Source organism: Piliocolobus tephrosceles, chromosome 3 (genome assembly GCF_002776525.5).
Source record: "Piliocolobus tephrosceles isolate RC106 chromosome 3, ASM277652v3, whole genome shotgun sequence".
NCBI classification, from domain to species: domain Eukaryota; kingdom Metazoa; phylum Chordata; class Mammalia; order Primates; family Cercopithecidae; genus Piliocolobus; species Piliocolobus tephrosceles.
In genome coordinates, this window is record NC_045436.1 from 98,192,509 (window position 1) to 98,216,692 (window position 24,184).

The 24,184-nt window shown below is 36.6% G+C and overlaps 1 protein-coding gene across 1 annotated transcript in view; it reads right to left on the reverse strand.

Moving 5' to 3' along the window:
• The window catches only part of PRSS12 (serine protease 12), a 79,961-nt gene that overhangs the window by 14,419 nt on the left and 41,358 nt on the right, over positions 1-24,184 (reverse strand). The window contains exons 8-10 of the mRNA XM_023219903.1: positions 20,411-20,552; positions 3,789-3,994; positions 506-584 (exon numbers count right to left, since the gene is read on the reverse strand). Of these exons, the coding sequence (XP_023075671.1) occupies positions 506-584; positions 3,789-3,994; positions 20,411-20,552 (427 nt within the window). The remainder of the gene's footprint in view (positions 1-505; positions 585-3,788; positions 3,995-20,410; positions 20,553-24,184) is intronic.

Sequence of the window (24,184 nt, forward strand, 5' to 3'; positions counted from 1 at the left end):
AGGCATTTGTATAGATCCCACCTATCTGACACTCTTAGAAACAAATTGTCTTCCTTATAGTTCATGATTTAAAGTGTAATTTCTCTCCTCACTCTACCTCACCTATGCAGTCTGAAGAAGTATTTGATAAAGTTTTCCATTAGTAAATTCTATAAACAAAAAACTTAGATTAAACTGAGTCAAGTCTGAAACAAATACATTCTAAATTAAATGACTCTCTGTAGTTATATACACTTCCAGGTCCCCTGTTAAATTATTTTGTTTGTGCCATGTAACTTTTCAGCAACACATCTAATCTCTTAAATCAGGCTGGTGATATAAGAACATGGTCTATACAAAGTAAACATAGGTCAAAGGACAGTGAAATTATCAGTGAAATCTGAATTTAGTTTAGAAAATAAAATGAGTACAAGTCTCTTATATAACAGAACATCCCCAGTTTGTAACATTCTATGTATATAAATAATTCTGTAATATAAAAAGTATCTTTTGAAGGAACTTTTACCTTAAAGAATTTTTCCCGCCAATGATCCGCTTCTGCCGACGGTGCAGTAATCTCAAGCCACAAACAGATGAGAGGGACTCTGAAGCAGAAATAGGTCATTAATTAAGCTATCACATTGCTGATGGAGGGGTAAGATGGTAAGTGACATACTCCACTGATGCTTCCTCCTCTATGTCAAAATGCCTTTTCTCTGCAAATTAAAATTTTTCTTGTAACAAAAATAGTTTTCTCATTTGATTAAATGGCAATAATTTGCAAGTAGACAAGAAACATTATGAGGTTTCCCATTCTTCACCTCTGAGGGGTTCATGGGCTGCTGACTGGTTTGACTCTGTCCAGTACTTCATCCTGGTAGGTACCTATATCTCCTGCTGCTGCTATTTTGTGTAAAGTATGGAACAAAATGTATGGAACATTAAACAAAATAAGAGAACTGCAAAGGCAGTAATGGCCTAAATTACTTACTTTCCACACAACACTGTTCTAAATCACATATAAAAATGTAACTCAGAAGAGCAAAGCACATTCCCAGGCTAGAATTCTGATGTGAATTTACATTTACTTAGCATGTCAACATAGGGAAATGGTTTGCTAAGCCAATTTAAGTGGTAAACTATAGTTAAGACTATACAGGCAAACCTCCCAAGGTAACAGACTTCTGTCAAGAACATACAAAAAAAAAGAATTAAATTAAAAATATGTGAAAAGCTGGTATGTGAAAGGCAAATATAACAGGCATGACTAATTTTTAAAATATTTGAGAAAATAGGAGAATTTATATAGAAGTACTTTGTTTCTCTGGTTAAATATATGTGTATAAAGTACAGATATGTAGTTTTTCTATCTAAGAGGAGGACAGTGGGAATTGTGCCAAGAACAGGAAGATCTAATCAACCCTAATGGTCTCCCATAATATCCAGGTAGAAGGGAGCCCAATAGGGAATCAGCAATAGCTATTTCTTGATGGAGAAAGAGGTTCAACAGTGTGTACCAAGATGATTAATTTGCCAAATGATCTCAGACGTATGCTATCAAACTTTAACCTTCATCTCTTAGAATATGAGTCCTCTAGATGACACTGCAAATTGTAAGATATTAGAAAAAACATAAGTTTCCAATAATGCTCCAAGTTGGGTCGATGTATATGATGCCAAGGAAAGGAATGATATAATATTTAAAACAAGCAAAATTTTAAGTTTACATCATTCTGGGGCAAAGAACCAGACTGCAAGAAAGCAAACTCTATTTAAAGTCATACACTATTATTTAAAAATTTTTTCTTTTTTTCTTTTTTTTGAGATGGGAGTCTCGCTCTGTCGCCCAGGCTGGAGTGCAGTGGCTGGATCTCAGCTCACTGCAAGCTCCGCCTCCCGGGTTCACGCCATTCTCCTGCCTCAGCCTCCCAAGTAGCTGGGACTACAGGCGCCCGCCACCTCGCCCATCTAGTTTTTTTGTATTTTTTAGTAGAGACGGGGTTTCACCGTGTTAGCCAGGATGGTCTTGATCTCCTGACCTCGTGATCCACCCGTCTCGGCCTCCCAAAGTGCTGGGATTACAGGCTTGAGCCACCGCGCCGGCTATTTAAAAATTTTAAAAGAAAAACGAAGTTCATTTATAAAAGGAGCCCATCAGATGATCAATAACTAATGGCTTCAGTTTGAATCACCTTATAGATGTCACCAGGCTGAGTATCAACATAAAATCAACTGGTTAATATGCCAGATTCTGTAATCTAGCTAGGCTAAGATGAAATCTTTTTACTTGAAATATGGTAGCATTGCCATAACCATGGAAAGGTATCAAAAAGATTATTGCTATAATTCTAGGGAGGCATTAAAAACAAACATATAAATAATGAATTTTTTATGTTTTTCAACTACTTACGGAATTTCACATAATTCAAAGAATCAATTATGTCCCATTTGTAATGGTAATTAAAATTATTAAAGGGAATTTAGTAAATTAAGTTATAATCAGAATTCGGGGGAAAGGGCTGGCCAAGTCATTCGCATATATACATAGATCTACACACACGCACACATATATACACACACATATATACACACATTCATAAATAAAATATATTTAATATATATATGAATAGAAAATAAAGTGCAAAGGATTGTAAGTGTTCTTTTCACAATCAGGAGCCCCTCAGACAGCAAAGAATCATATTAACGACATCCAATTCATTTGTTGCATTGTCTTTGGCAGCTATTAAAAGGTGTTAGAAAAAGAGAACGCTCAAATATAGGTGCACCTGATTTTAACAAAATCCAGAGTATCAGAACTATAAACTTTCAATCCAGATAAAGAGGTGACTGTTCTTTTCATAAAATGTACCACAAATTTTTCCAAAATAGCTCATTCTCTCAGTCATTTAAAGAATGTTTCATAAAAATTAAATAGGCCGGGCGCAGTGGCTCACGCCTGTAATCCCAGCACTTCAGGAGACCCAGGTGGGCGGATCATCTGAGGTCAGGAGTTCAAGACCAGCCTAGACAACACAGTGAAACCCCCGTCTCTACTAAAAATACAAAAATTAGCCCGGCATGGTGGCAGGCGCCTGTAATCCTAGTTACTTGGGAGGCTGAGGCAGGAGAATCACTTGAACCCGGGAGGTGGAGGTTGCAGTAAGCCGAGTCGTGCCACTGCACTCAAGCCTCTGTGACAGAGCAAGACTTCGTCTCAAAGTAAATAAATAAATAAATAATAAATGTACACAGAGCTTACAAGAACTCTATTCATTTAAACTATGAAACATTACTGTATCATATGAAAGGATTACTTATCATTTTCCTTAAATTTTTAAATTTCAGAGAATAAAATACACAAAAGATCATTTTCTTTTTGAAATTCATTTTTAAATATCCTTGTTTAAAATATTAGTAAGACTTTAGAAATGCCTTTAATTCATTTCTATATTTTCAGTACTTTCCTTTTTATGAAGTCAATACCAATTCTGGATCTTCAAAGATAGCAACAAGCATGAGAGCTTTATTATATCTAAAAAAGGAAATACAGAAATGGCTAAGAAAGTGAAAAGGGGATGATCCCAGAGATTACAAGGCCCTGTAAATCCACTCCTACCCCTGACCCTTGTTCTACCTGTCAGCCCCACCTAGGCAAGTTTGCCAAGAACTACTGGATCTAAGGAATAGCACAAGACATGGCCTGTATATGTTCTTGTTGTACTTGATTTCTGTTATCAAAGTAATGCTTATAGTACTAGAGTGGGAATTAGTATTCTTTGACTTGTTTAGGGCTCCAGAAGGTGACTTACCTTTATTACTGTTACCTGAGGCCTTCTTGCCAAAATAATCACAAATAACTCCTGCATCCTCACTGTGGCGGCAGTTGTGTCTTCCAATATCTTGCTTGATACAGTCAGCCAAGGACCTCTCATTTCCTGTGCACTTCACATTATCCACATGAATGGGTCCTTTTCCTTCTCCAAAATAAGCCATGGTTCTTGCTCTGGCAGGACCCCTGAAGATAGAACATTCCTAATGATGTGAAGAATCAGTCAAGCATATATCTGAATAAATCACAACATGTATTCAATTTTATTCCTTAATTTTTATATATTAAAATTAGCATCTGCATGTGCTAAAAGCCATTTGTTTCATGACTGTTAAAAAAATTACATTAAAAAGGTAATAATTATACCTTCTCTGTTGCCATACTCCACAGCCACTTTATTATATCACTTGCCTCTAATTTGCTTTTTCTAAGAAACCCACATTTAATGGCACATCAAAAAATCATGATAGTCTTTAACTCTCGTTTAAGCAGGAAAAAAAATACCTCTAAATTTCGTACCATCTTAAAGAGTATAATACTCTCTTAATATTGGTATAATATTACGAAGAAAACTATGAGATTAAATAATAACCTACAGAGCTAAGAACTAATTTTTTGCCTCCTTTAGAAGAAAAAAGTACAATATTTTTAGGCCAGCACGTTGGCTCACGCCTGTAATCCCAACACTTCGGGAGGCCGAGGTGGGCGGATCACCTGAGGTCAGGAGTTCAAGACCAGCCTAGCTAACTTGGTGAAACCGTTTCTACTAAAAATATAAAAATTTAGCTGGGCGTGGTGTTGTGTGCTTGTAAACCCAGCTACTTGGGAATATGAGGCAGGAGAATCACTTGAACCCAGGAGGCGGAAGCTGCAGTGAGCCCGAGATCATGCCATTGCATTCTAGCTTGGGCAACAAGAGCAGAACTCTGTCTCAAAATAAATAAATAAATAAATAAATAAACAAATAAATAAAATTAGCTAGGCATGTAGTTCCAGCTACTCTGGAGGCTGAGGCAGAGATTGCAGTGAGTCGAGATTGCGCCATTGCACTCCAGCCTGGGTGACAAAGCAAGACTTGTCTTAAAAAAAAAAAAAATTACAATTTTTAAATATTTATTTACTTTTTTTTTTTTTAAGACAGAGTCTCATTTTGTCACCCAGGCTGGAGTGCAACGGCATGATCTCAGTTCACAGCAGCCTTGACCTCTTGGGCTCAAGAGACCCTCTCACCCCATCCCCTCAAGTAGCTGGGACTACAGGCACATGCCACCATGCCTGGCTAATTTGTTTGTATTTGTAGTAAAAATGGGGTTTCACCATGTTGCCCAGGCTAATCTCGAACTCCTGACTTCAAGCAATCCATCCACCTTGGCCTCTCAAAGTGCTAGGATTACAGGAGTGAGCTGCTGCACCTGGCTTAAAAATACAATTTTTAACAGAGACAGAGAAAAACAGGAATCATGACTAGATGGCAGACTTACTTTTAGTTTATTAACTTTTTTGTTTTAATACCACATTTTAAAGTATGCAAATACAAAAATATTTAAATGAAATAAATATTTCAAACTAACACCATATTTAGAACTCAATTCCTGATAAATTAATGAAATAGTTATCAAAGGCAAAAGCTTTCAAGCAAATTAATGAAATAGTTATCAAAGGCAAAAGTTTTCCAGATGAATTACTGAAAAACTATCCTTGAAATCTCAAGTTAGGGAAAAACTTAATAAAGTGGACATAAAGGGTATAAACTATAAATTTTAAAATTGATACACTTAGCAAAAATTAAATTAAGACTGTAGCTTTACTAAAAACTACCCTAAGGAAAGTGAAAAGATAAATTTAAAAGTTGATATTTGTAGAAATATATTTGTTGGTGAATATACTTTCTAATAGAGAATAATGGCATACAATATACAAAGAAATCATTTAAAAAATCAGTAATCTGTTTTTAACAAAGCTCTAGGTGATTCTTCTGCAGATAGTTCTGCATCAGACTTTGGCAAAGAAAACTAAGTTATTTCTCCATTGTTACACATGTGTTTTAAAATTATTAGACTTCTTACAGTTATACATATATCCTCATATGTAAATCTTTGTGGGCAGCTTAGATTTCTTCCTAGAAGTTTTATTCTATTTTTTCTATTTTTTAATTAATTAATTAACTATATTTATTGTATTCTTTTTTAATTTTATGTATTTATTGTATATCACAGTTCTTGTCTGTCTGAAATTTATTTCTGTTTAATGTTAGTAAGAAATCTAGCTTTATTTTTGTCCCTAAATTAGTTGTCCCCATAACTTGCTGATTTGAAAGATTTTCTTATTTATCATGCTATGTGTGCGCAAGCCATTTCTTGGTCTTTATACTTCAGTAATTCACAACCTTAGCTCCCCATCAGAATTGCCTTTGAAAACACTTAAAATATAGCAAAACCTGAACCTCACCTCACATGAATTAAAGTAGAATGAGTAGTGTTTTTTTAAGTTACAAAATGATTTCAATCTACAACCAAGGTTGATAGCCACTGCTGCAATGTCACTGACCTCTTTATTCCTGTGCCAGTACCACATGGATTGGATTTCAGATGAATTTGGAAGTCAAATCCCCCTCCCCACCCCACATGCACACCAAGAAAAATGAAAGATTTTTACTAGCATAGTATTTGATATATAAATTTATTTCTATTTTGTCTTCACATTCAGGATTGCGGTATGTCTCTTCATTGATAAGGTCTTCTAGCTTTAGTAAAGACTTAGGTTTTTCACATAGGTCTCAATTCTTACAAAGTGTATTCCTATTCCTAGTTTTTGTTTTGTTGTTAGTTTTTGTAACTTCTACAAATCTTTTTTTTCTTTTTATTTTCTACTTATCCCACAGGCAGACCACTGCCTTTTAAGTATTTATGTTTTATCTTGTTACATTAATAAACACTAGTTCTAGTCTCTTTCCAGTTGATTCTCTTCGGTTTTCTAGGTGAACAATCATATTATTCATATAAATATTCTGGCCCTTCCTTTTCAATACCGATACCTCAATTCTTAACACTTTAGTGCAACCTCCAGACAATGCTGTCATTGCAGTAATGGCAGGCACTCTTTTGTTCCTATTTGATGCTTATTTGCAATATAAAATTAAAGCAGTTTAATTTTGTTCTCAGCTTCTCAAGAGATTTCAGGAAGGAATATTGATTTTATTATATAACTTTTCAACATTATTAAGATGATTATATTTGTTTAATCATTTTTAAAATTGTTGTATAGCTATGGGTGACACATTGAATTATATTAATTGGATGCCTCAGTTTGAATCACTCTTACATTCCTACAACAGACTGCACTTATTGGTGGTATATTGCTCTTTTAATACATTGTTGAATTAAATTTGCGAATATTTTGTTAGCAAAATAACTTTGTATGTAGATTCATTAGATTGAGGTATAGTTTTCTTTTATGTGTTTACTTACCTAGTCTTGAAATCAAATTAAATTAGCTTCATAAAATGAATGGAAAGATTTCCATACATTGCTTTGCTCTGCAACAATTCATGCAATTCAGAAATTGTCTCTGAAGGACTGGTGAAAAGTCTAGCAAAAAAAATCAGTCATTTCTTTCATAGCCATTAATCTAATTGGGTTTTCTATCTCCTATATCAATTTTGATAATTACGTTTCTGCTGAAAATGTAGTTTCCCAGATAATCATCCATTTCATCTAGATTTTCAAGTGTATTTGCTAAAAGTAGTTCACGTTATTAATCTTTTTTTTCTTTGAGATGGAATCTCACTCTGTTGCCCAGGGCTGGAGTGCAATGGCACAATCTCAGCTTACTGCAACCTCTCCCTTCTTGGTTCAAGCGATTCTCCTGCCTCAGCCTCCCAAGTGGCTGGAATTAGAGGCATAAACCACCACAGCTGGCTAATTTTTGTATTTTTAGTAGAGACAGGGTTTCACCATGTTGGCCAGGCTGGTCTTGAACTCCTGGCCTCAAGAGATCTGCCCGCCTCAGCCTCCCAAAGTGCTGGGATTACAGGCATGAGCCACCGTGCCCAGCTGTATTATTAATCTACTAGGGTTTTTGTTTAACCTTCTATATATCTGTGCTTAAATTTCTTTTCTGTTCTCTATGTTTACTTGCATTCTCTCTCCATTTTCTTAGGCAAAATTGCATAAGATTGTTAAGATTGTTGTTTGTTAATCTTCTTTAAAAATAAAAATAATTGCTGATAATGTGTAGATATAATGTAAACAAATTTGAAGTTCAAATCGGCATAATTTGAAGACAATAAAAAATTAACAGAATTTGGAAACAAAAATTCCACATTATTCCCAGCAGTTTCAGAGGTGAGAATAGGTGGAGGTAGAAAGTAAACAACAGTATGTTACATGTCTTTATCTTTTTCAGGAGAGGAAGTTACGGACAATAATTTTTGAAATTATTAAGAAAATATGTTTCAGTATGCTTGCTAAAAATTTAAAAAGAACTTCTAGAAAAACAGTAAGAATGTTGAATTTCTAGACCACTGAGAAAAAATGAAAATTGAAAATTGAATTAATCATGCAAATCAAAAAAACAGATGATTACACACACACAAAAAAAAAACAGAAAATAAAGCATGATAAATAACATAAAACTAGATGACAGGTAGAAGTAAACATACAGAAAATAAAATTTAACTCATTTAAATAAACCAAAAGCATCATTTCTTAGCAACTGATCAACTTACAGACTAAAAAAAAGTACCATTTTAGATACATCAATAAGTTGAAATTAGAGAACATTTTAACTAATAACAGCACATGATTAAAGAAATTCTCATTGATACAGTGAAATCTAACACATTTTCTTTTGACTACTCTTTCTTCAGACAATTAAGGACTCTGCCATCCATAGAAAAAAGCTTCTCACTGGCTTACTGAATCTAGTAATTCATAGCTGAAAATTTCAATGACAAACAGTTTCTAATAACTAGTCTTTAAACTGGATGTCAAGTGTTCCTGGTAGATAATAACTTTCCAAGAGATACACAGGCTCTAAAGGAATCAATTTTTATATCCTCAAATTTCACGTATATTCTTTTTTAAAAATAATCTTGCTGCTATCAAGATCAAACTTTTCTTTCAAAATTTCCCTTCTCTCACTTCACAAAAAGAGTATCTTGCACTCATTCCAATTCCAGTACATTCCTCCAAAGTTTGAAAGCCTCTAAAGTAGACGGAAGAAAAATTCAAAATATATGATAGCAATGAAGCTTCCTTAATCCAAGCAACCCAAACCCAACCCATTGGTCTAATTAAGAAATGAGAGCTTTGGTAAACTTTTATTTTCTATGTTTAATAATTATTTAATAATTTTATTAAATTTTTTGTTGTTTATTATCAGTCATATACTAGAAATTATAAAATCTAGAGACACCTGAAACTTCCTAGCATAATTTTTCTGTCTCCATGTACATATATGTGCATATATCTATATATATGCACACATGTGTATATGTGTATGTGTGCATATATGTGTGTGTACATACCTATACACACATATTTTTAAGGCATAATAACATTGAGATTCTGTGGGGGAAGAAAATTTAAAATATAATTTCAAGGAGAATAAAAAACTAAAATTTCTGGTCAAAGAAGTATCTTTTGTTCATGTATTTTTTTTAAATGGATAGCAGAATCAAATTACTATATTTATATTTTACTGGATATAATTAAGAGTGGTGTAACTGTTTTATATTCAAATGTCATAAAAATATGCCAGAAATTAAGTCCTTTGCACCTATTTAGATGTAAAACAAATACCAGATCTACTTAATTTTATATCTCTACTAAAGCAGTGAGAATATACAATTTAAAAAATTTTTTTAAGGATTAATACGCTAACAAATATGTTCAAAAACAACGTTATATTGGAACATATGCTAATGGAGCCACATAAAGTGTAAACAGAATGGAATTTCTATCATGACTACTTAGTCTATCTCAATGAATTTAACTGATCTCAACACATTCTCTATCAACAATCTACAAACATGTTCATATGCTAGACTTTGTCAGACATTATGTAATGCATCATTAAATAATGCCTTTTACTTTGTGTTCACTTTAATCATATATGTATTAGTTACCATTCACATTTCCTTTTTTATTATCTCATTTCTGTCTTTCCCATTATTAAAAGGCTTTCTAATACAATTTTGATTCTCAGTGTTTCCAAGGACTGGCTGTAGGACAGATCTCTGAAATTCCTATTTATGAGGCTCAAACCTTATAACAGCTTCAAAGTTTCCTGGATTCATTTCTACAAATAAGCCCTTTATTAAATATTTTTTGTGATACAAAATAGACATGAAGAAAATTATTTATATATATATGTTCTTATATGAAATCCAATTTCCCCTCAGCGGGAAATTATAAAAATATGCAAGTATATTTAGATTAATCAAATAGCTAAACAATTCTCATTTAAATACTATTTGATGGCAAATTGCAGATTATGTTATCCAGTTTGTTACAGTACCATTAAATTACTGAATTACTTATGAGACTATTTAAAACACGATTATAAAGTCTTTTGATGCTTTTCTTGATTGATAAGTATTACAGAAATATTGAAAGCTGCAACAAACTTTGTTCACTCTAGATTGTGTTTCTCATCTAAAATCTTTTTTCTGCTTTAATGAGATATAATTGATATAAAAAATCTTCATCAGTTTGGACATATGCATATATCTGTGATACCATTACCACAACGAAGGTGCTAAATATATCCTTCACCTCCAAAAATTTCCTTGTGTTCTTTTCTGAGGTTTGTTTGTTTTGTTCTTTACGTTCTGTTTTGGTTTTCATTTGGTTTTGTTAAGAACACAAATAAGATCTATACCCTCAGTATATTTTCAAGTATATAGTACCATATTGTTAACTATAAGTACTATACTGTACAGCAGATCTTTAGAACTTATTCATCTTGCATGACAGAAACTTTATACCCATTGAAAAATAATTTCCCATTTTCTTCTCCTCCCAACCCCTGATAACCACCATTCTATTTCTGCTTCCATAAGTTTGACTATTTTAGATATCTCATGTAAGTGGAATCATGTAGTATTTGTCTTTCAGTAACTGTATATATATATGCATACCACGATTTCTTCATCCACTCATTTAGGCTGTTTCCATATCTTGGCTATTGCAAATAATGCTGCATTGAACATGGGAGTGCAGATATTTCTTTGACGTCCTAATTTCAATTATTTTGGCCATATACCCAAAAATGGGATATCTAGATCATATGGTAGTTCTACTTTTAACTTTTTTTTTTTTTTTTTATACTTTAAGTTCTAGGGTACATGTGCATAACATGCAGGTTTGTTACATATGTATATCTGTGCCATGTTGCTGTGCTGCACCCATCAACTCGTCAGCACCCATCAATTCATCATTTATATCATGTATAACTCCCCATTGCAATCCCTCCCCACCCCCATGATAGGCCCCAGTGTGTGATGTTCCCCTTCCCGAGTCCAAGTGATCTCATTGTTCAGTTCCCACCTATGAGTGAGAACATGCGGTGTTTGGTTTTCTCTTCTTGTGATAGTTTGCTAAGAATGATGGTTTCCAGCTGCGTCCATGTCCCTACAAAGGATGCAAACTCATCCTTTTTTATGGCTGCATAGTATTCCATGGTGTATATGTGCCACATTTTCTTAATCCAGTCTGTCACTGATGGACATTTGGGTTGATTCCAAGTCTTTGCTATTGTGAATAGTGCTGCAATAAACATACGTGTGCATGTGTCTTTGTAGTAGAATAATTTATAATCCTTTGGGTATATACCTAGTAGTGGGATGGCTGGGTCATATGGTACATCTCGTTCTAGATCCTTGAGAAATTGCCATACTGTTTTCCATAATGGTTGAACTAGTTTACAATCCCACCAACAGTGTAAAAGTGTTCCTATTTCTCCACATCCTCTCCAACACCTGTTGTTTCCTGATTTTTTAATGATTGCCATTCTAACTGGTGTGAGATGGTATCTCATTGTGGTTTTGATTTGCATTTCTCTGATGGCCAGTGATGATGAGCATTTTTTCATGTGTCTGTTGGCTGTATGAATGTCTTCTTTTGAGAAATGTCTGTTCATATCCTTTCCCCACTTTTGGATGGGGTTGTTTGTTTTTTTCTTGTATATTTGTTTGAGTTCTTTGTAGATTCTGGAAATTAGCCCTTTGTCAGATGAGTAGATTGCAAAAATTTTCTCCCATTCTGTAGGTTGCCTGTTCACTCTGATGGTAGTTTCTTTTGCTGTGCAGAAGCTCTTTAGTTTAATGAGATCCCATTTGTCAATTTTGGCTTTTGCTGCCGTTGCTTTTGGTGTTTTAGACATGAAGTCCTTGCCCATGCCTATGTCCTGAATGGTACTACCTAGATTTTCTTCTAGGGTTTTTATGGTAATAGGTCTAACATTTAAGTCTCTAATCCATCTTGAATTAATCTTCGTGTAAGGAGTAAGGAAAGGATCCAGTTTCAGCTTTCTACTTATGGCTAGCCAATTTTCCCAGCACCATTTATTAAATAGGGAATCCTTTCCCCATTTCTTGTTTTTGTCAGGTTTGTCAAAGATCAGATGGTTGTAGATGTGTGGCATTATTTCTGAAGGCTCCGTTCTGTTCCATTGGTCTATATCTCTGTTTTGGTACCAGTACCATGCTGTTTTGGTTACTGTAGCCTTGTAGTATAGTTTGAAGTCAGGTAGCGTGACGCCTCCGGCTTTGTCCTTTTGACTTAGGATTGTCTTGGCAATGCGGGCTCTTTTTTGGTTCCATATGAACTTTAAAGCAGTTTTTTCCAATTCGGTGAAGAAACTCATTGGTAGCTTGATGGGGATGGCATTGAATCTATAAATTACCTTGGGCAGTATGGCCATTTTCACAATATTGATTCTGCCTATCCATGAGCATGGTATGTTCTTCCATTTGTTTGTGTCCTCTTTGATTTCACTGAGCAGTGGTTTGTAGTTCTCCTTGAAGAGGTCCTTTACATCCCTTGTAAGTTGGATTCCTAGGTATTTTATTCTCTTTGAAGCAATTGTGAATGGAAGTTCATTCCTGATTTGGCTCTCTGCTTGTCTGTTACTGGTGTATAAGAATGCTTGTGATTTTTGCACATTAATTTTGTATCCTGAGACTTTGCTGAAGTTGCTTATCAGCTTAAGAAGATTTTGGGCTGAGACGATGGGGTTTTCTAAATACACAATCATGTCATCTGCAAACAGGGACAATTTGACTTCCTCTTTTCCTAACTGAATACCCTTGATTTCTTTCTCTTGCCTGATTGCCCTAGCCAGAACTTCCAACACTATGTTGAATAGGAGTGGTGAGAGAGGGCATCCCTGTCTTGTGCCAGTTTTCAAAGGGAACTTTTCCAGTTTTTGCCCATTCAGTATGATATTAGCTGTGGGTTTGTCATAAATAGCTCTTATTATTTTGAGGTACGTTCCATCAATACCGAATTTGTTGAGCGTTTTTAGCATGAAGGGCTGTTGAATTTTGTCAAAAGCCTTTTCTGCATCTATTGAGATAATCATGTGGTTCTTGTCTTTGGTTCTGTTGATATGCTGGATTACGTTGATTGATTTGCGAATGTTGAACCAGCCTTGCATCCCAGGGATGAAGCCCACTTGATCATGGTGGATAAGCTTTTTGATGTGCTGCTGAATCCGGTTTGCCAGTATTTTATTGAGGATTTTTGCATCGATGTTCATCAGGGAGATTGGTCTAAAATTCTCTTTTTTTGTTGTGTCTCTGCCAGGCTTTGGTATCAGGATGATGTTGGCCTCATAAAATGAGTTAGGGAGGATTCCCTCTTTTTCTATTGATTGGAATAGTTTCAGAAGGAATGGTACCAGCTCCTCCTTGTACCTCTGGTAGAATTCAGCTGTGAATCCATCTGGTCCTGGGCTTTTTTTGGTGGGTAGGCTATTAATTGTTGCCTCAATTTCAGAGCCTGCTATTGGTCCATTCAGGGATTCAACTTCTTCCTGGTTTAGTCTTGGGAGAGTGTACGTGTCCAGGAAATTATCCATTTCTTCTAGATTTTCTAGTTGATTTGCATAGAGGTGTTTATAGTATTCTCTGATGATAGTTTGTATTTCTGTGGGGTCGGTGGTGACATCCCCTTTATCATTTTTTAATGCGTCTATTTGATTCCTCTCTTCTTTTTATTAGTCTTGCTAGCGGTCTGTCAATTTTGTTGATCTTTTCAAAAAACCAACTCCTGGATTCATTGATTTTTTGGAGGGTTTTTTGTGTCTCTATCTCCTTCAGTTCTGCTCTGATCTTAATTATTTCTTGCCTTCTGCTAGCTTTTGAATGTGTTTGCTCTTGCCTCTCTAGTTCTTTTAATTGTGATGTTAGAGTGTCAATTTTAGATCTTTCCTGCTTTCTCTTGTGGGCATTTAGTGCTATAAATTTCCCTCTACACACTGCTTTAAATGTGTCCCAGAGATTCTGATATGTTGTATCTTTGTTCTCATTGGTTTCAAAGAACATTTTTATTTCTGCTTTCATTTTGTTATTTACCCAGTAGTCATTCAGGAGCAGGTTGTTCAGTTTCCACGTAGTTGAGCGGTTTTGATTGAGTTTCTTAGTCCTGAGTTCTAGTTTGATTGCACTGTGGTCTGAGAGACAGTTTGATATAATTTCTGTTCTTTTACATTTGCTGAGGAGTGCTTTACTTCCAATTATGTGGTCAATTTTGGAATAAGTGCGATGTGCTGCTGAGAAGAATGTATATTCTGTTGACTTGGGGTGGAGAGTTCTATAGATGTCTATTAGGTCCGCTTGGTGCAGAGATGAGTTCAATTCCTGGATATCCTTGTTAACTTTCTGTCTCGTTGATCTGTCTAAAGTTGACAGTGGAGTATTGAAGTCTCCCATTATTATTGTATGGGAGTCTAAGTCTCTTTGTAAGTCTCTAAGGACTTGCTTTATGAATCTGGGTGCTCCTGTATTGGGTGCATATATATTTAGGATAGTTAGCTCTTCCTGTTGAATTGATCCCTTTACCATTATGTAATGGCCTTCTTTGTCTCTTTTGATCTTTGATGGTTTAAAGTCTGTTTTATCAGAGACTAGGATTGCAACCCCTGCTTTTTTTGGTTCTCCATTTGCTTGGTAGATCTTCCTCCATCCCTTTATTTTGAGCCTATGTATGTCTCTGCATGTGAGATGGGTCTCCTGAATACAGCAGACTGATGGGTCTTGACTCTTTATCCAGTTTGCCAGTCTGTGTCTTTTAATTGGAGCATTTAGTCCATTTACATTTAAGGTTAATATTGTTATGTGTGAACTTGATCCTGCCATTATGATATTAACTGGTTATTTTGCTCATTAGTTGATGCAGTTTCTTCCTAGCCTCGATGGTCTTTACATTTTGGCATGTTTTTGCAATGGCTGGTACCGGTTGTTCCTTTCCATGTTTAGGGCTTCCTTCAGGGTCTCTTGTAAGGCAGGCCTGGTGGTGACAAAATCTCTAAGCATTTGCTTATCTGTAAAGAATTTTGTTTCTCCTTCACTTATGAAACTTAGTTTGGCTGGATATGAAATTCTGGGTTTAAAATTCTTTTCTTTAAGATCGTTGAATATCGGCCCCCACTCTCTTCTGGCTTGTAGAGTTTCTGCCGAGAGATCTGCTGTCAGTCTGATGGGCTTCCCTTTGTGGGTAACCCGACCTTTCTCTCTGGCTGCCCTTAATATTTTTTCCTTCATTTCAACTTTGGTGAATCTGGCAATTATGTGTCTTGGAGTTGCTCTTCTGGAGGAGTATCTTTGTGGCATTCTCTGTATTTCCTGAATTTGAATGTTGGCCTGCCCTGCTAGGTTGGGGAAGTTCTCCTGGATGATATCCTGTAGAGTGTTTTCCAATTTGGTTCCATTTTCCCCCTCACTTTCAGGCACCCCAATCAGACGTAGATTTGGTCTTTTGACATAATCCCATACTTCTTGCAGGCTTTGTTCATTTCTTTTTCTTCTTTTTTCTTTTGGTTTCTCTTCTCGCTTCATTTCATTCATTTGATCCTCCATCGCTGATACTCTTTCTTCCAGTTGATCGAGTCGGTTACTGAAGCTTGTGCATTTGTCACGCATTTCTCGCGTCATGGTTTTCATCTCTGTCATTTCGTTTATGACCTTCTCTGCATTAATTAGTCTAGCTGTCAATTCTTCCACTCTTTTTTCAAGATTTTTAGTTTCTTTGCGCTGGGTACGTAATTCCTCCTTTAGCTCTGAGAGGTTTGATGGACTGAAGCCTTCTTCTCTCATCTCATCAAAATCATTCTCTGACCAGCTTTGATCCGTTGCTGGTGATGGGCCGTGCTCCTTTGCAGGAGGAGATGCGCTCTTATTTTTTGAATTTCCAGCTTTTCTGCCCTGCTTTTTCCCCATCTTTGTGGTTTTATCTGTCTTTGGTCTTTGATGATGGTGACGTACTGATGGGGTTTTGGTATAGGTGTCCTTCCTGTTTGATAGTTTTCCTTCTGACAGTCAGGACCCTCAGCTATAGGTCTGTTGGAGATTGCTTGAGGTCCACTCCAGATGCTGTTTGCCTGGGTATCAGCAGCAGAGGTTGCAGAAGATAGAATATTGCTGAACAGCGAGTGCACCTGTCTGATTCTTGCTTTGGAAGCTTCCTCTCAGGGGTGTACTCCACCCTGTGAGGTGTGGGGTGTCAGACTGCCCCTAGTGGGGGATGTCTCCCAGTTAGGCTACTCAGGGGTCAGGGACCCACTTGAGCAGGCAGCCTGCCCCTTCTCAGATCTCAACCTCCGTGTTGGGAGATCCACTGCTCTCTTCAAAGCTGTCAGACAGAGTCGTTTGCGTCTGCACAGGCTTCTGCTCCTTTAGCTGAGCCCTGTCCCCAGAGGCGGAGTCTACAGAGACAGGCAGGTTTCCTTGAGCTGCTGTGAGCTCCACCCAGTTCGAGCTTCCCAGCGGCTTTGTTTACCTACTTAAGCCTCAGCGATGGCGGGCGCCCCTCCCCCAGCCTCGCTGCTGCCTTACGGTTAGATTGCCGCAGACTGCTGTGTTAGCAAGGAGGGAGGCTCCGTGGGCGTGGGACCCTCCCGGCCAGGTGTGGGGTATATTCTCCTGGTGTGCCGGTGTGCTTACCGCGCAGTATTGGGGTGGGAGTTACCCGATTTTCCAGGTGTTGTGTGTCTCAGTTCCCCTGGCTAGGAAAAGGGACTCCCTTCCCCCTTGCGCTTCCCAGGTGAGGCGATGCCTCGCCCTGCTTCAGCTCTTGCTGGTCAGGCTGCAGCAGCTGACCAGCACTGATTGTCCGGCACTCTCGAGTGAGATGACCCCAGTACCTCAGTTGAAGATGCAGAAATCACCGGTCTTCTGTGTCGCTTGCGCTGGGAGATGGAGACTGGAGCTGTTCCTATTCGGCCATCTTGCTCCGCAGGTCCCCTCTACTTTTAACTTTTTAAGGAACTATTTTCCATACTGTTTCCATATTATTTTCCACAGTGGCTGTACCATTCTACATTCCCACCAACAGTGTATAAGGGTTCCAGTTTCTCCACATCCTTACTAACAGTTGTTACTCTTTGTTGTTTTGATCATAGCCATCCTAACATGAGGCTAAATTCACTTTTGAGTTAAATGTTAAATGGACTAAATGATTGTGTTAGGCCATTCTTCCATTGCTATAAAGAAATACCTGTGACTGGGTAATTTATAAAAAAAAGAGGTTTAATTGGCTCATAGCTCTACAGGCTTTACAGGAAGCTTGGTGCTGGCATCTGCTTGGCTTCTGCTGAAGCCCAGGGAGTTTTCAATCATGGCAGAAAGTGAAGGGGGAGCAGGCAAGTCACACAGCAAAAGTAGCAGCAGAAATCAGGGTGGAAGGGTGCCATACACTTTTAAACAACCAGATTTCATGTGAACTCAGGGCATGAGCTCATGTATTAGCAAGGGGATGGCCTAAACCATTCATGAGGGATCTGTCCCCATGATCCAAATACCTCCCACCAGATCCCACCTCCAATATTATGGATTACATCTCAACATGAGATTTGGGTGGGGACAAATATCCAAACTATATCAATGATGATAAATAAGAAGCAATCAACAATTTAGAAAGAAATTCAAGTAATAACACACAATTATGTGTGTATTGATGATGCTTGATGAACACACTTAGGATATTTTTCTCTCCTTAAACTTAGCTGAGACACACAATTTGAAGATCAACTTTGGTGCCAATCCTTTCCTTTGTATTTCCAAAGGTAATACTAGGCTTTTTGGATCACCTCCACCAAAATAATAAAATTAAAATACGGCCAAGAAACCAGTCTCAAAGAGCAGTATCTTTTAATGGCTGATTTTGGGTGAGGAAATGTATTGGGAATGTAATGTAACACAAGAACAAGAGGCCGGGTGCGGTGGCTCAAGCCTGTAATCCCAGCACTTTGGGAGGCCGAGGTGGGCGGATCACGAGGTCAGGAGATTGAGACCATCCTGGCTAACACGGTGAAACCCCATCTCTCCTAAAAATACAAAAAAATTAGCCGGGCATGGTGGTGGGCGCCTGTAGTCCCAGCTACTCGGAGGCTGAGGCGGGAGAATGGCATAAACCCGGGAGGCGGAGCTTGCAGTGAGCCGAGATCGCGCCACTGCACTCCAGCCTGGGCGACACAGCAAGACTCTGTCTCCAAAAAAAAAAAAAAAAAAAGAACAATAATAATTTTTTTTTTTCAAATGGAAAAAGGAGTGATAGAAACACAGTGAGCAAAATAAATTTAAAATTAATCACTGACTAAATTCACTTTCACATCTAATGTAGACTCTCCCTACTTTACTGTCCCATATTCTGAAAATTGAAAATTTATATCACAAATGAAGGATTAATTTGCTGTAGGACAACTGGAATTGCAACTGGGTCCAACACTGTGCCATAAATTGAAGTAGTATCAAGTAACCAGAAACAATCAAATCAAACCAATATGTGGCCAGTATTTTCAAATGAATGACAGAAGCTCGTTTTAAGTAAGAAGTAACTCTTTAGAATAAGTATTTAAAAATTCAGATATGCTCATCACTAACCATCCCAAATAATTAGGTTTTCCTTACTTATAGCCAAGCCGATGACAGATCACAGCTGAAGTTTACCCCCAACATTTTAACTTTTATTAAAACAGAAATGCTTTTTAAAATAAACGTGTATTATTTATAGAAAATAATCATATGAACTGTTCAATATTTAAGATGCACACAGATATACAATTAAGGATATATTTTTAAATCCAAATTACTATTAGTAATCTACTCTGAGCTAGGCAATTTATATATATTATCTTAAATTTATAACCCTCTGCATTATAACATTTTCCATATTTTTGTTACTTCAAAATCATTATTTAGGGTGCTTTCACAGTCATTCATGACATATGCAGAACCATGTAAAATTTTAAATTACCCAGCTGAGGTCTAACCAACAGGAAATGATCTGCCTTCTTTTTTCCTCCTTTCATAGTGTAAACACGTGTCCTTTTCACATTCTATTTAGTGCCATGTTCTTACTGTAACTCATGCCTGACTGAAGCTTATCTAATGCATGCATTTTCTCTCAAAGTCACATCACAGCCTTTCTGCACTTACGAACACTACACAGCACTTCGGTACAACAAATGGGGGCCATTTTAAACAGTGAAGTCATCAGCAAAGAAAGCAAAGAAATGCAAAAAAAAAAAAAAAAAAAAATTGGCACCACACAGACCGTAAAAAAGGACAACTGTTTACAAGTATGAAAGCTGAAACAAGAAGAGAGAGCAGTGACCTCAGCTCTAGGAGCAATGGCTCAGCATTTGCTAATTCCGTGTCCACAGAGACTTTATAACTACCAAGAACAATGAGAACCGACAGTAATTTCAGTAACTCTAGAGTCCCTTAAAGGCTACAGTGCTGAAACATTTATCACAGAGTAAAGGTTAACTGAGAGAAGCTGATACAAGCAGTATTATGACTAGTCAGAGTTACTAGATGATTTTGTTATTAGATAAAAAGTTACATTTCTTGGCCGGGCGCGGTGGCTCAAGCCTGTAATCCCAGCACTTTGGGAGGCTGAGATGGGCGGATCACATGGTCAGGAGATCGAGACCATCCTGGCTAACATGGTGAAACCCTGTCTCTACTAAAAAATACAAAAAATTAGCCGGGCGAGGTGGCGGACGCCTGTAGTCCCAGCTATTCGGGAGGCAGAGGCAAGAGAATGGCATAAACCCGGGAGGCGGAGCTTGCAGTGAGCTGAGATCCCGCCACTGCACTCCAGCCTGGGCAACAAAGCGAGACTCCATCTCAAAAAAAAAAAAAAAAAAAAAAAAAGTTACATTTCTTATGTGACATAATATTTCTTGTGAGAAGATAGAAAAATGTGAATAGGATCTACTTATTACTTCTTTTTAATTCTGGATCAAAACAATATGCGGCCACTATTTTCAAATCAATGACAGAAGCTTGTTTTAAGAGGTAACTCATTAAAATAAGCATTTAAAAATTCAGATAGGCTCATCAGTAACCATCCCAAATAATTAAGTTTTCCTTACTTATAGCCAAGCTGACGACAGATCACAGCTGCATCCTTATCAGTCCATCCATCATCACAGATTGTTCCCCACTGGCCATTGATAAAAACTTCCACTCGTCCTTCTTTCTTATTTTCTCCATCCATCAGTCTGACAGGAAAACCTAAGTCATGATTCAAAAGTATTAGAACAGCCCAAACCAGCAAACTGATGCTAAAGTATGAGTGACTCTACAAAACACAATTGTTCTTTTTAAATCAGCTATAAAATCAGATGGGAAATACTTTTTTAGAGAGAGAGGAGATATATCAATAAAAATTTTATTCACTTTTGCAGTGTCTTTTGCAGCCTTGAATTCAAAGTGCTCACCTTGCTCAACTTTGTATCCCCAGACTGTGGAACAGTGCCTGGCATATAGAGGATATGCAATCGCTGTTTGTTGTATGAATGAATAGCATTATAAAACCGTGAATTACTTTATTACACCTTACTTCTAAATAGTAAAAGAACATTAACTTGAGGTTGTTTTTGCTTCATGTCTGTTCATTTATCCGTGAACAGAGCTAGAAGTTTATACTCCAAAGCCAAGATTTTTAGAAAGATAGAAATAGACATAACCTTGGCATTCATAGTTGGGTAACTTGATTGAAGTCTAATGCTGAAAGAGGCAAAAAAAAGAAAGAAAAAGAAAAAAAAAAAGCAGTAAATAGGAACAATTTCCATCTAAGGCTTTCTACTGATTTTAAGGAAAGAATTAAGTCACAAAAATTACTGACTTAAAAGTTGAGGAACTGAACTCTAGCAAATTAAGATTTATCTAAGTTAATACAAATGAAGGGATTTGTAAAGTGTCACGTATCACCACACTAATAATTATGATGTAGAATTGAAACTCCTCACTGTGACTTGCATGGGTTGAATTGTGAGGTCATTAGGGTGGGCCCTAATCAAATATGCTGGTATTCCCATAAAATGGAGAAATTTGGACATGAAGAGGATGATGTGAAGAGACATGGGGAGAGGACTGCCATATACAAGCTAAGGAGAGAGGCCTGGAGCATCTCTCTCACACAGCCATACCCTCACAGTTCTTTCTGAAGGAATGAACCCTACTGACATTTGATTGTGGACTCCTAGCTCCCCAAACTGTGAAACAATAAGTATCTGTGTTTAAGCCACCTCTGTGGAACTTTGTTATAGGAACCAAAGCAAGCTAACACTCACGCATCTGATTACCTAGTTACTAGAAGGGTCTCCAGCTTCAGGGCCAAGATTTACTGGTAAGGATTTAGGGAATACAATAAAGCACGGTAAAATTATCAGCAGAATTAAGGAGGTAGAAGTCTGCAGGTAATGGACAATATATTATTTAATATGTGTTTAAACCAATATGTGAAGTTACTAAGTCAACATTGGTTAACTAAAAGAAAATATTGTTAGCAAGATGGACACATTCTATTTTTATTCTTCTGACCCATTTTTTACTTCTCCATCCTTCTGTGTTGCCCCAAGAGTTGCTGGCTCCCCAGTGTCTATCCCTAATCATGTTCACTTCATGGGACAGGCAGTATATAGCAGAATCACATAGCAAAATCAAACTCAACAAATGTTTATGCAGTGTATGCACTGCTCACTATTAGCTGAATAAAAACTTGGAGTTTTAGCTATGTCATAAAACACAATATTGAAACTTCATATTTCTTATTAATATATCTGAAATTTGGGAGTTCTTTCCAAGAACAGAAAGTGAAAAAGTGATCCTCAGATACCAAAATCAAACAAATGAAATTCTTTTCTTAAAGTTTTCACTTTTTACATTTTTGGATATTTGGTTCAAAATTAAGAAAACATTTGCACATGAAATTAGATCTACATGTTCCATTCTGGTAGTTTTATAGGCACTTTTTCATACACTCTGAAAATACAAATGATAAAGTTTTTCTAAAGTCTAACTTGCATGGCTTTGTAAAAATAATGCATACAATATTTCTGAACCTAATTTTAGCCATTCATTCTACAAAATCATTAAATTCTTAATTTTTGAAGGGAAATTGGATGACAAAAGTCATGCCATCCATACGATGTCACTATTAAGTTTGTGTTGTTATGGAAATAATAATACATAACATGTTTTATTTCTAAAATCGTAAATAGATAAAATTTTTGGGAAACCTAAACAATCCTATAGGTATACAGTTATCTTTAAAATATATCTGAAGTTGACTTTCAGTAGTTTTCTTCAATTCTTCCTGTAACAAAATACATTATTTTTAGAAAATAATATTGTCTGTTAGAAAAAAGATAAATTCTAACATGCATACATACACATTAAAAGCCTAATTTTAGGCTGGGCTCAGTGGCTCACGCCTGTAATCCCAGCACTTTGGGGGCCAAGGCAAGCAGATCACCTGAGGTCAGGAGTTTGGGGCCAGCCTGGCCAACATGGCAAAACCCCATCTCTACTAAAAACACAAATATTAGCCGGGCGTGGTGGCAGGTGCCTGTAATCCCAGTTACTCGGGAGGCTGAGGCACGAGAATTGCTTGAACTCAGGGGGTGGAGGTTGCAGTGAGCTGAGATTGTGCCATTGCACTCCAGCCTGGGTGACAGAGTGAGACTCAGTCTCAATAAATTAATTAATTAATTAATGTAATTAAGCCTAATTTTATACTGTAAAATTGAGTAAGAGGCAACAACCTCACTGGGAAAGAAATCTTTGCCAGGACTTAATACTCTGAACTTTAGAATTAATGTAATATTAAAATAAGAAATCCATATTTTTACCATCCCAGAAATTTCTCCCAACTCACATAGGCAGCAACTGCATTCTTACTAGAATTACTTTTACTAACCTAGAATACTACTTTTGAGCATTCCACCCATCACAGACCCAAAAGAGTATCTATAGGGCTGTAACTAATTTTGAGAAAAGTTTCCCTTGACATATAAGGTTAAGGTCCAGAAATTGGCCTTCAAATAGCTGAAAATAGCAATAGTCCAAGAGCTCATCATTGCAGTGCCAAAGAAGTAAAAAATCTCCATTGTTTCCTAAATGCTATTATTTATATCGTTATTCCATTATCTCCTTCTCTAAGCTTCTCTTTTAAATATATAGTAGTTTTTAATAGGTGGAAGCAATAATCTATGAATGAACAAATAGTAACATGATTCCATCCCAAAAGGATATTTGCCTCAGACATAATGTTCTTCAGACAAACGACTTTAGTTAATAGACACGTTACTGAGATTAGAACCGAAGAGATTCATAACAATGATCATATGTTTTATTAATAATTATCACCCTCGGGTTTTTAAATTTTGAAAAAACACATCTAGAGTCCTAGAATTAAAAAGATTTTCAAGGGAACTGAAAAGATTTGTTATTCCAACCATATGATGTATTTAACAACACAGGCCTACAGAGAACTCAGGTCACATAGTATTTCGTCACTGGGAGCTCACAGAGCATATTTGTGTAGATCATCCCATGATTCCAACACCTGCTATCTGGGGCTGAGAGAATCCATTTCCAGCAAACAAGTTCTATCTCCCTCAACCACATGTAATCATCCACCACATAATCCTGGGAGGATCACAAATTTTTCATAAGAAGAAGGGGCAAGGGAAAAAGAAAACAAAATGAAAAGAAAGAAAAATGGAAATATGGCCTGAAAGGCATAGAATAAAAACATGTATTTCTACTTGGTATAATGCTAGATTAATGCAGTGTCACCAAGCTTTCACAGTGCAGAGTACAATGAGGAATCAGCCACAGACTTTGACAAATTTAAAGTG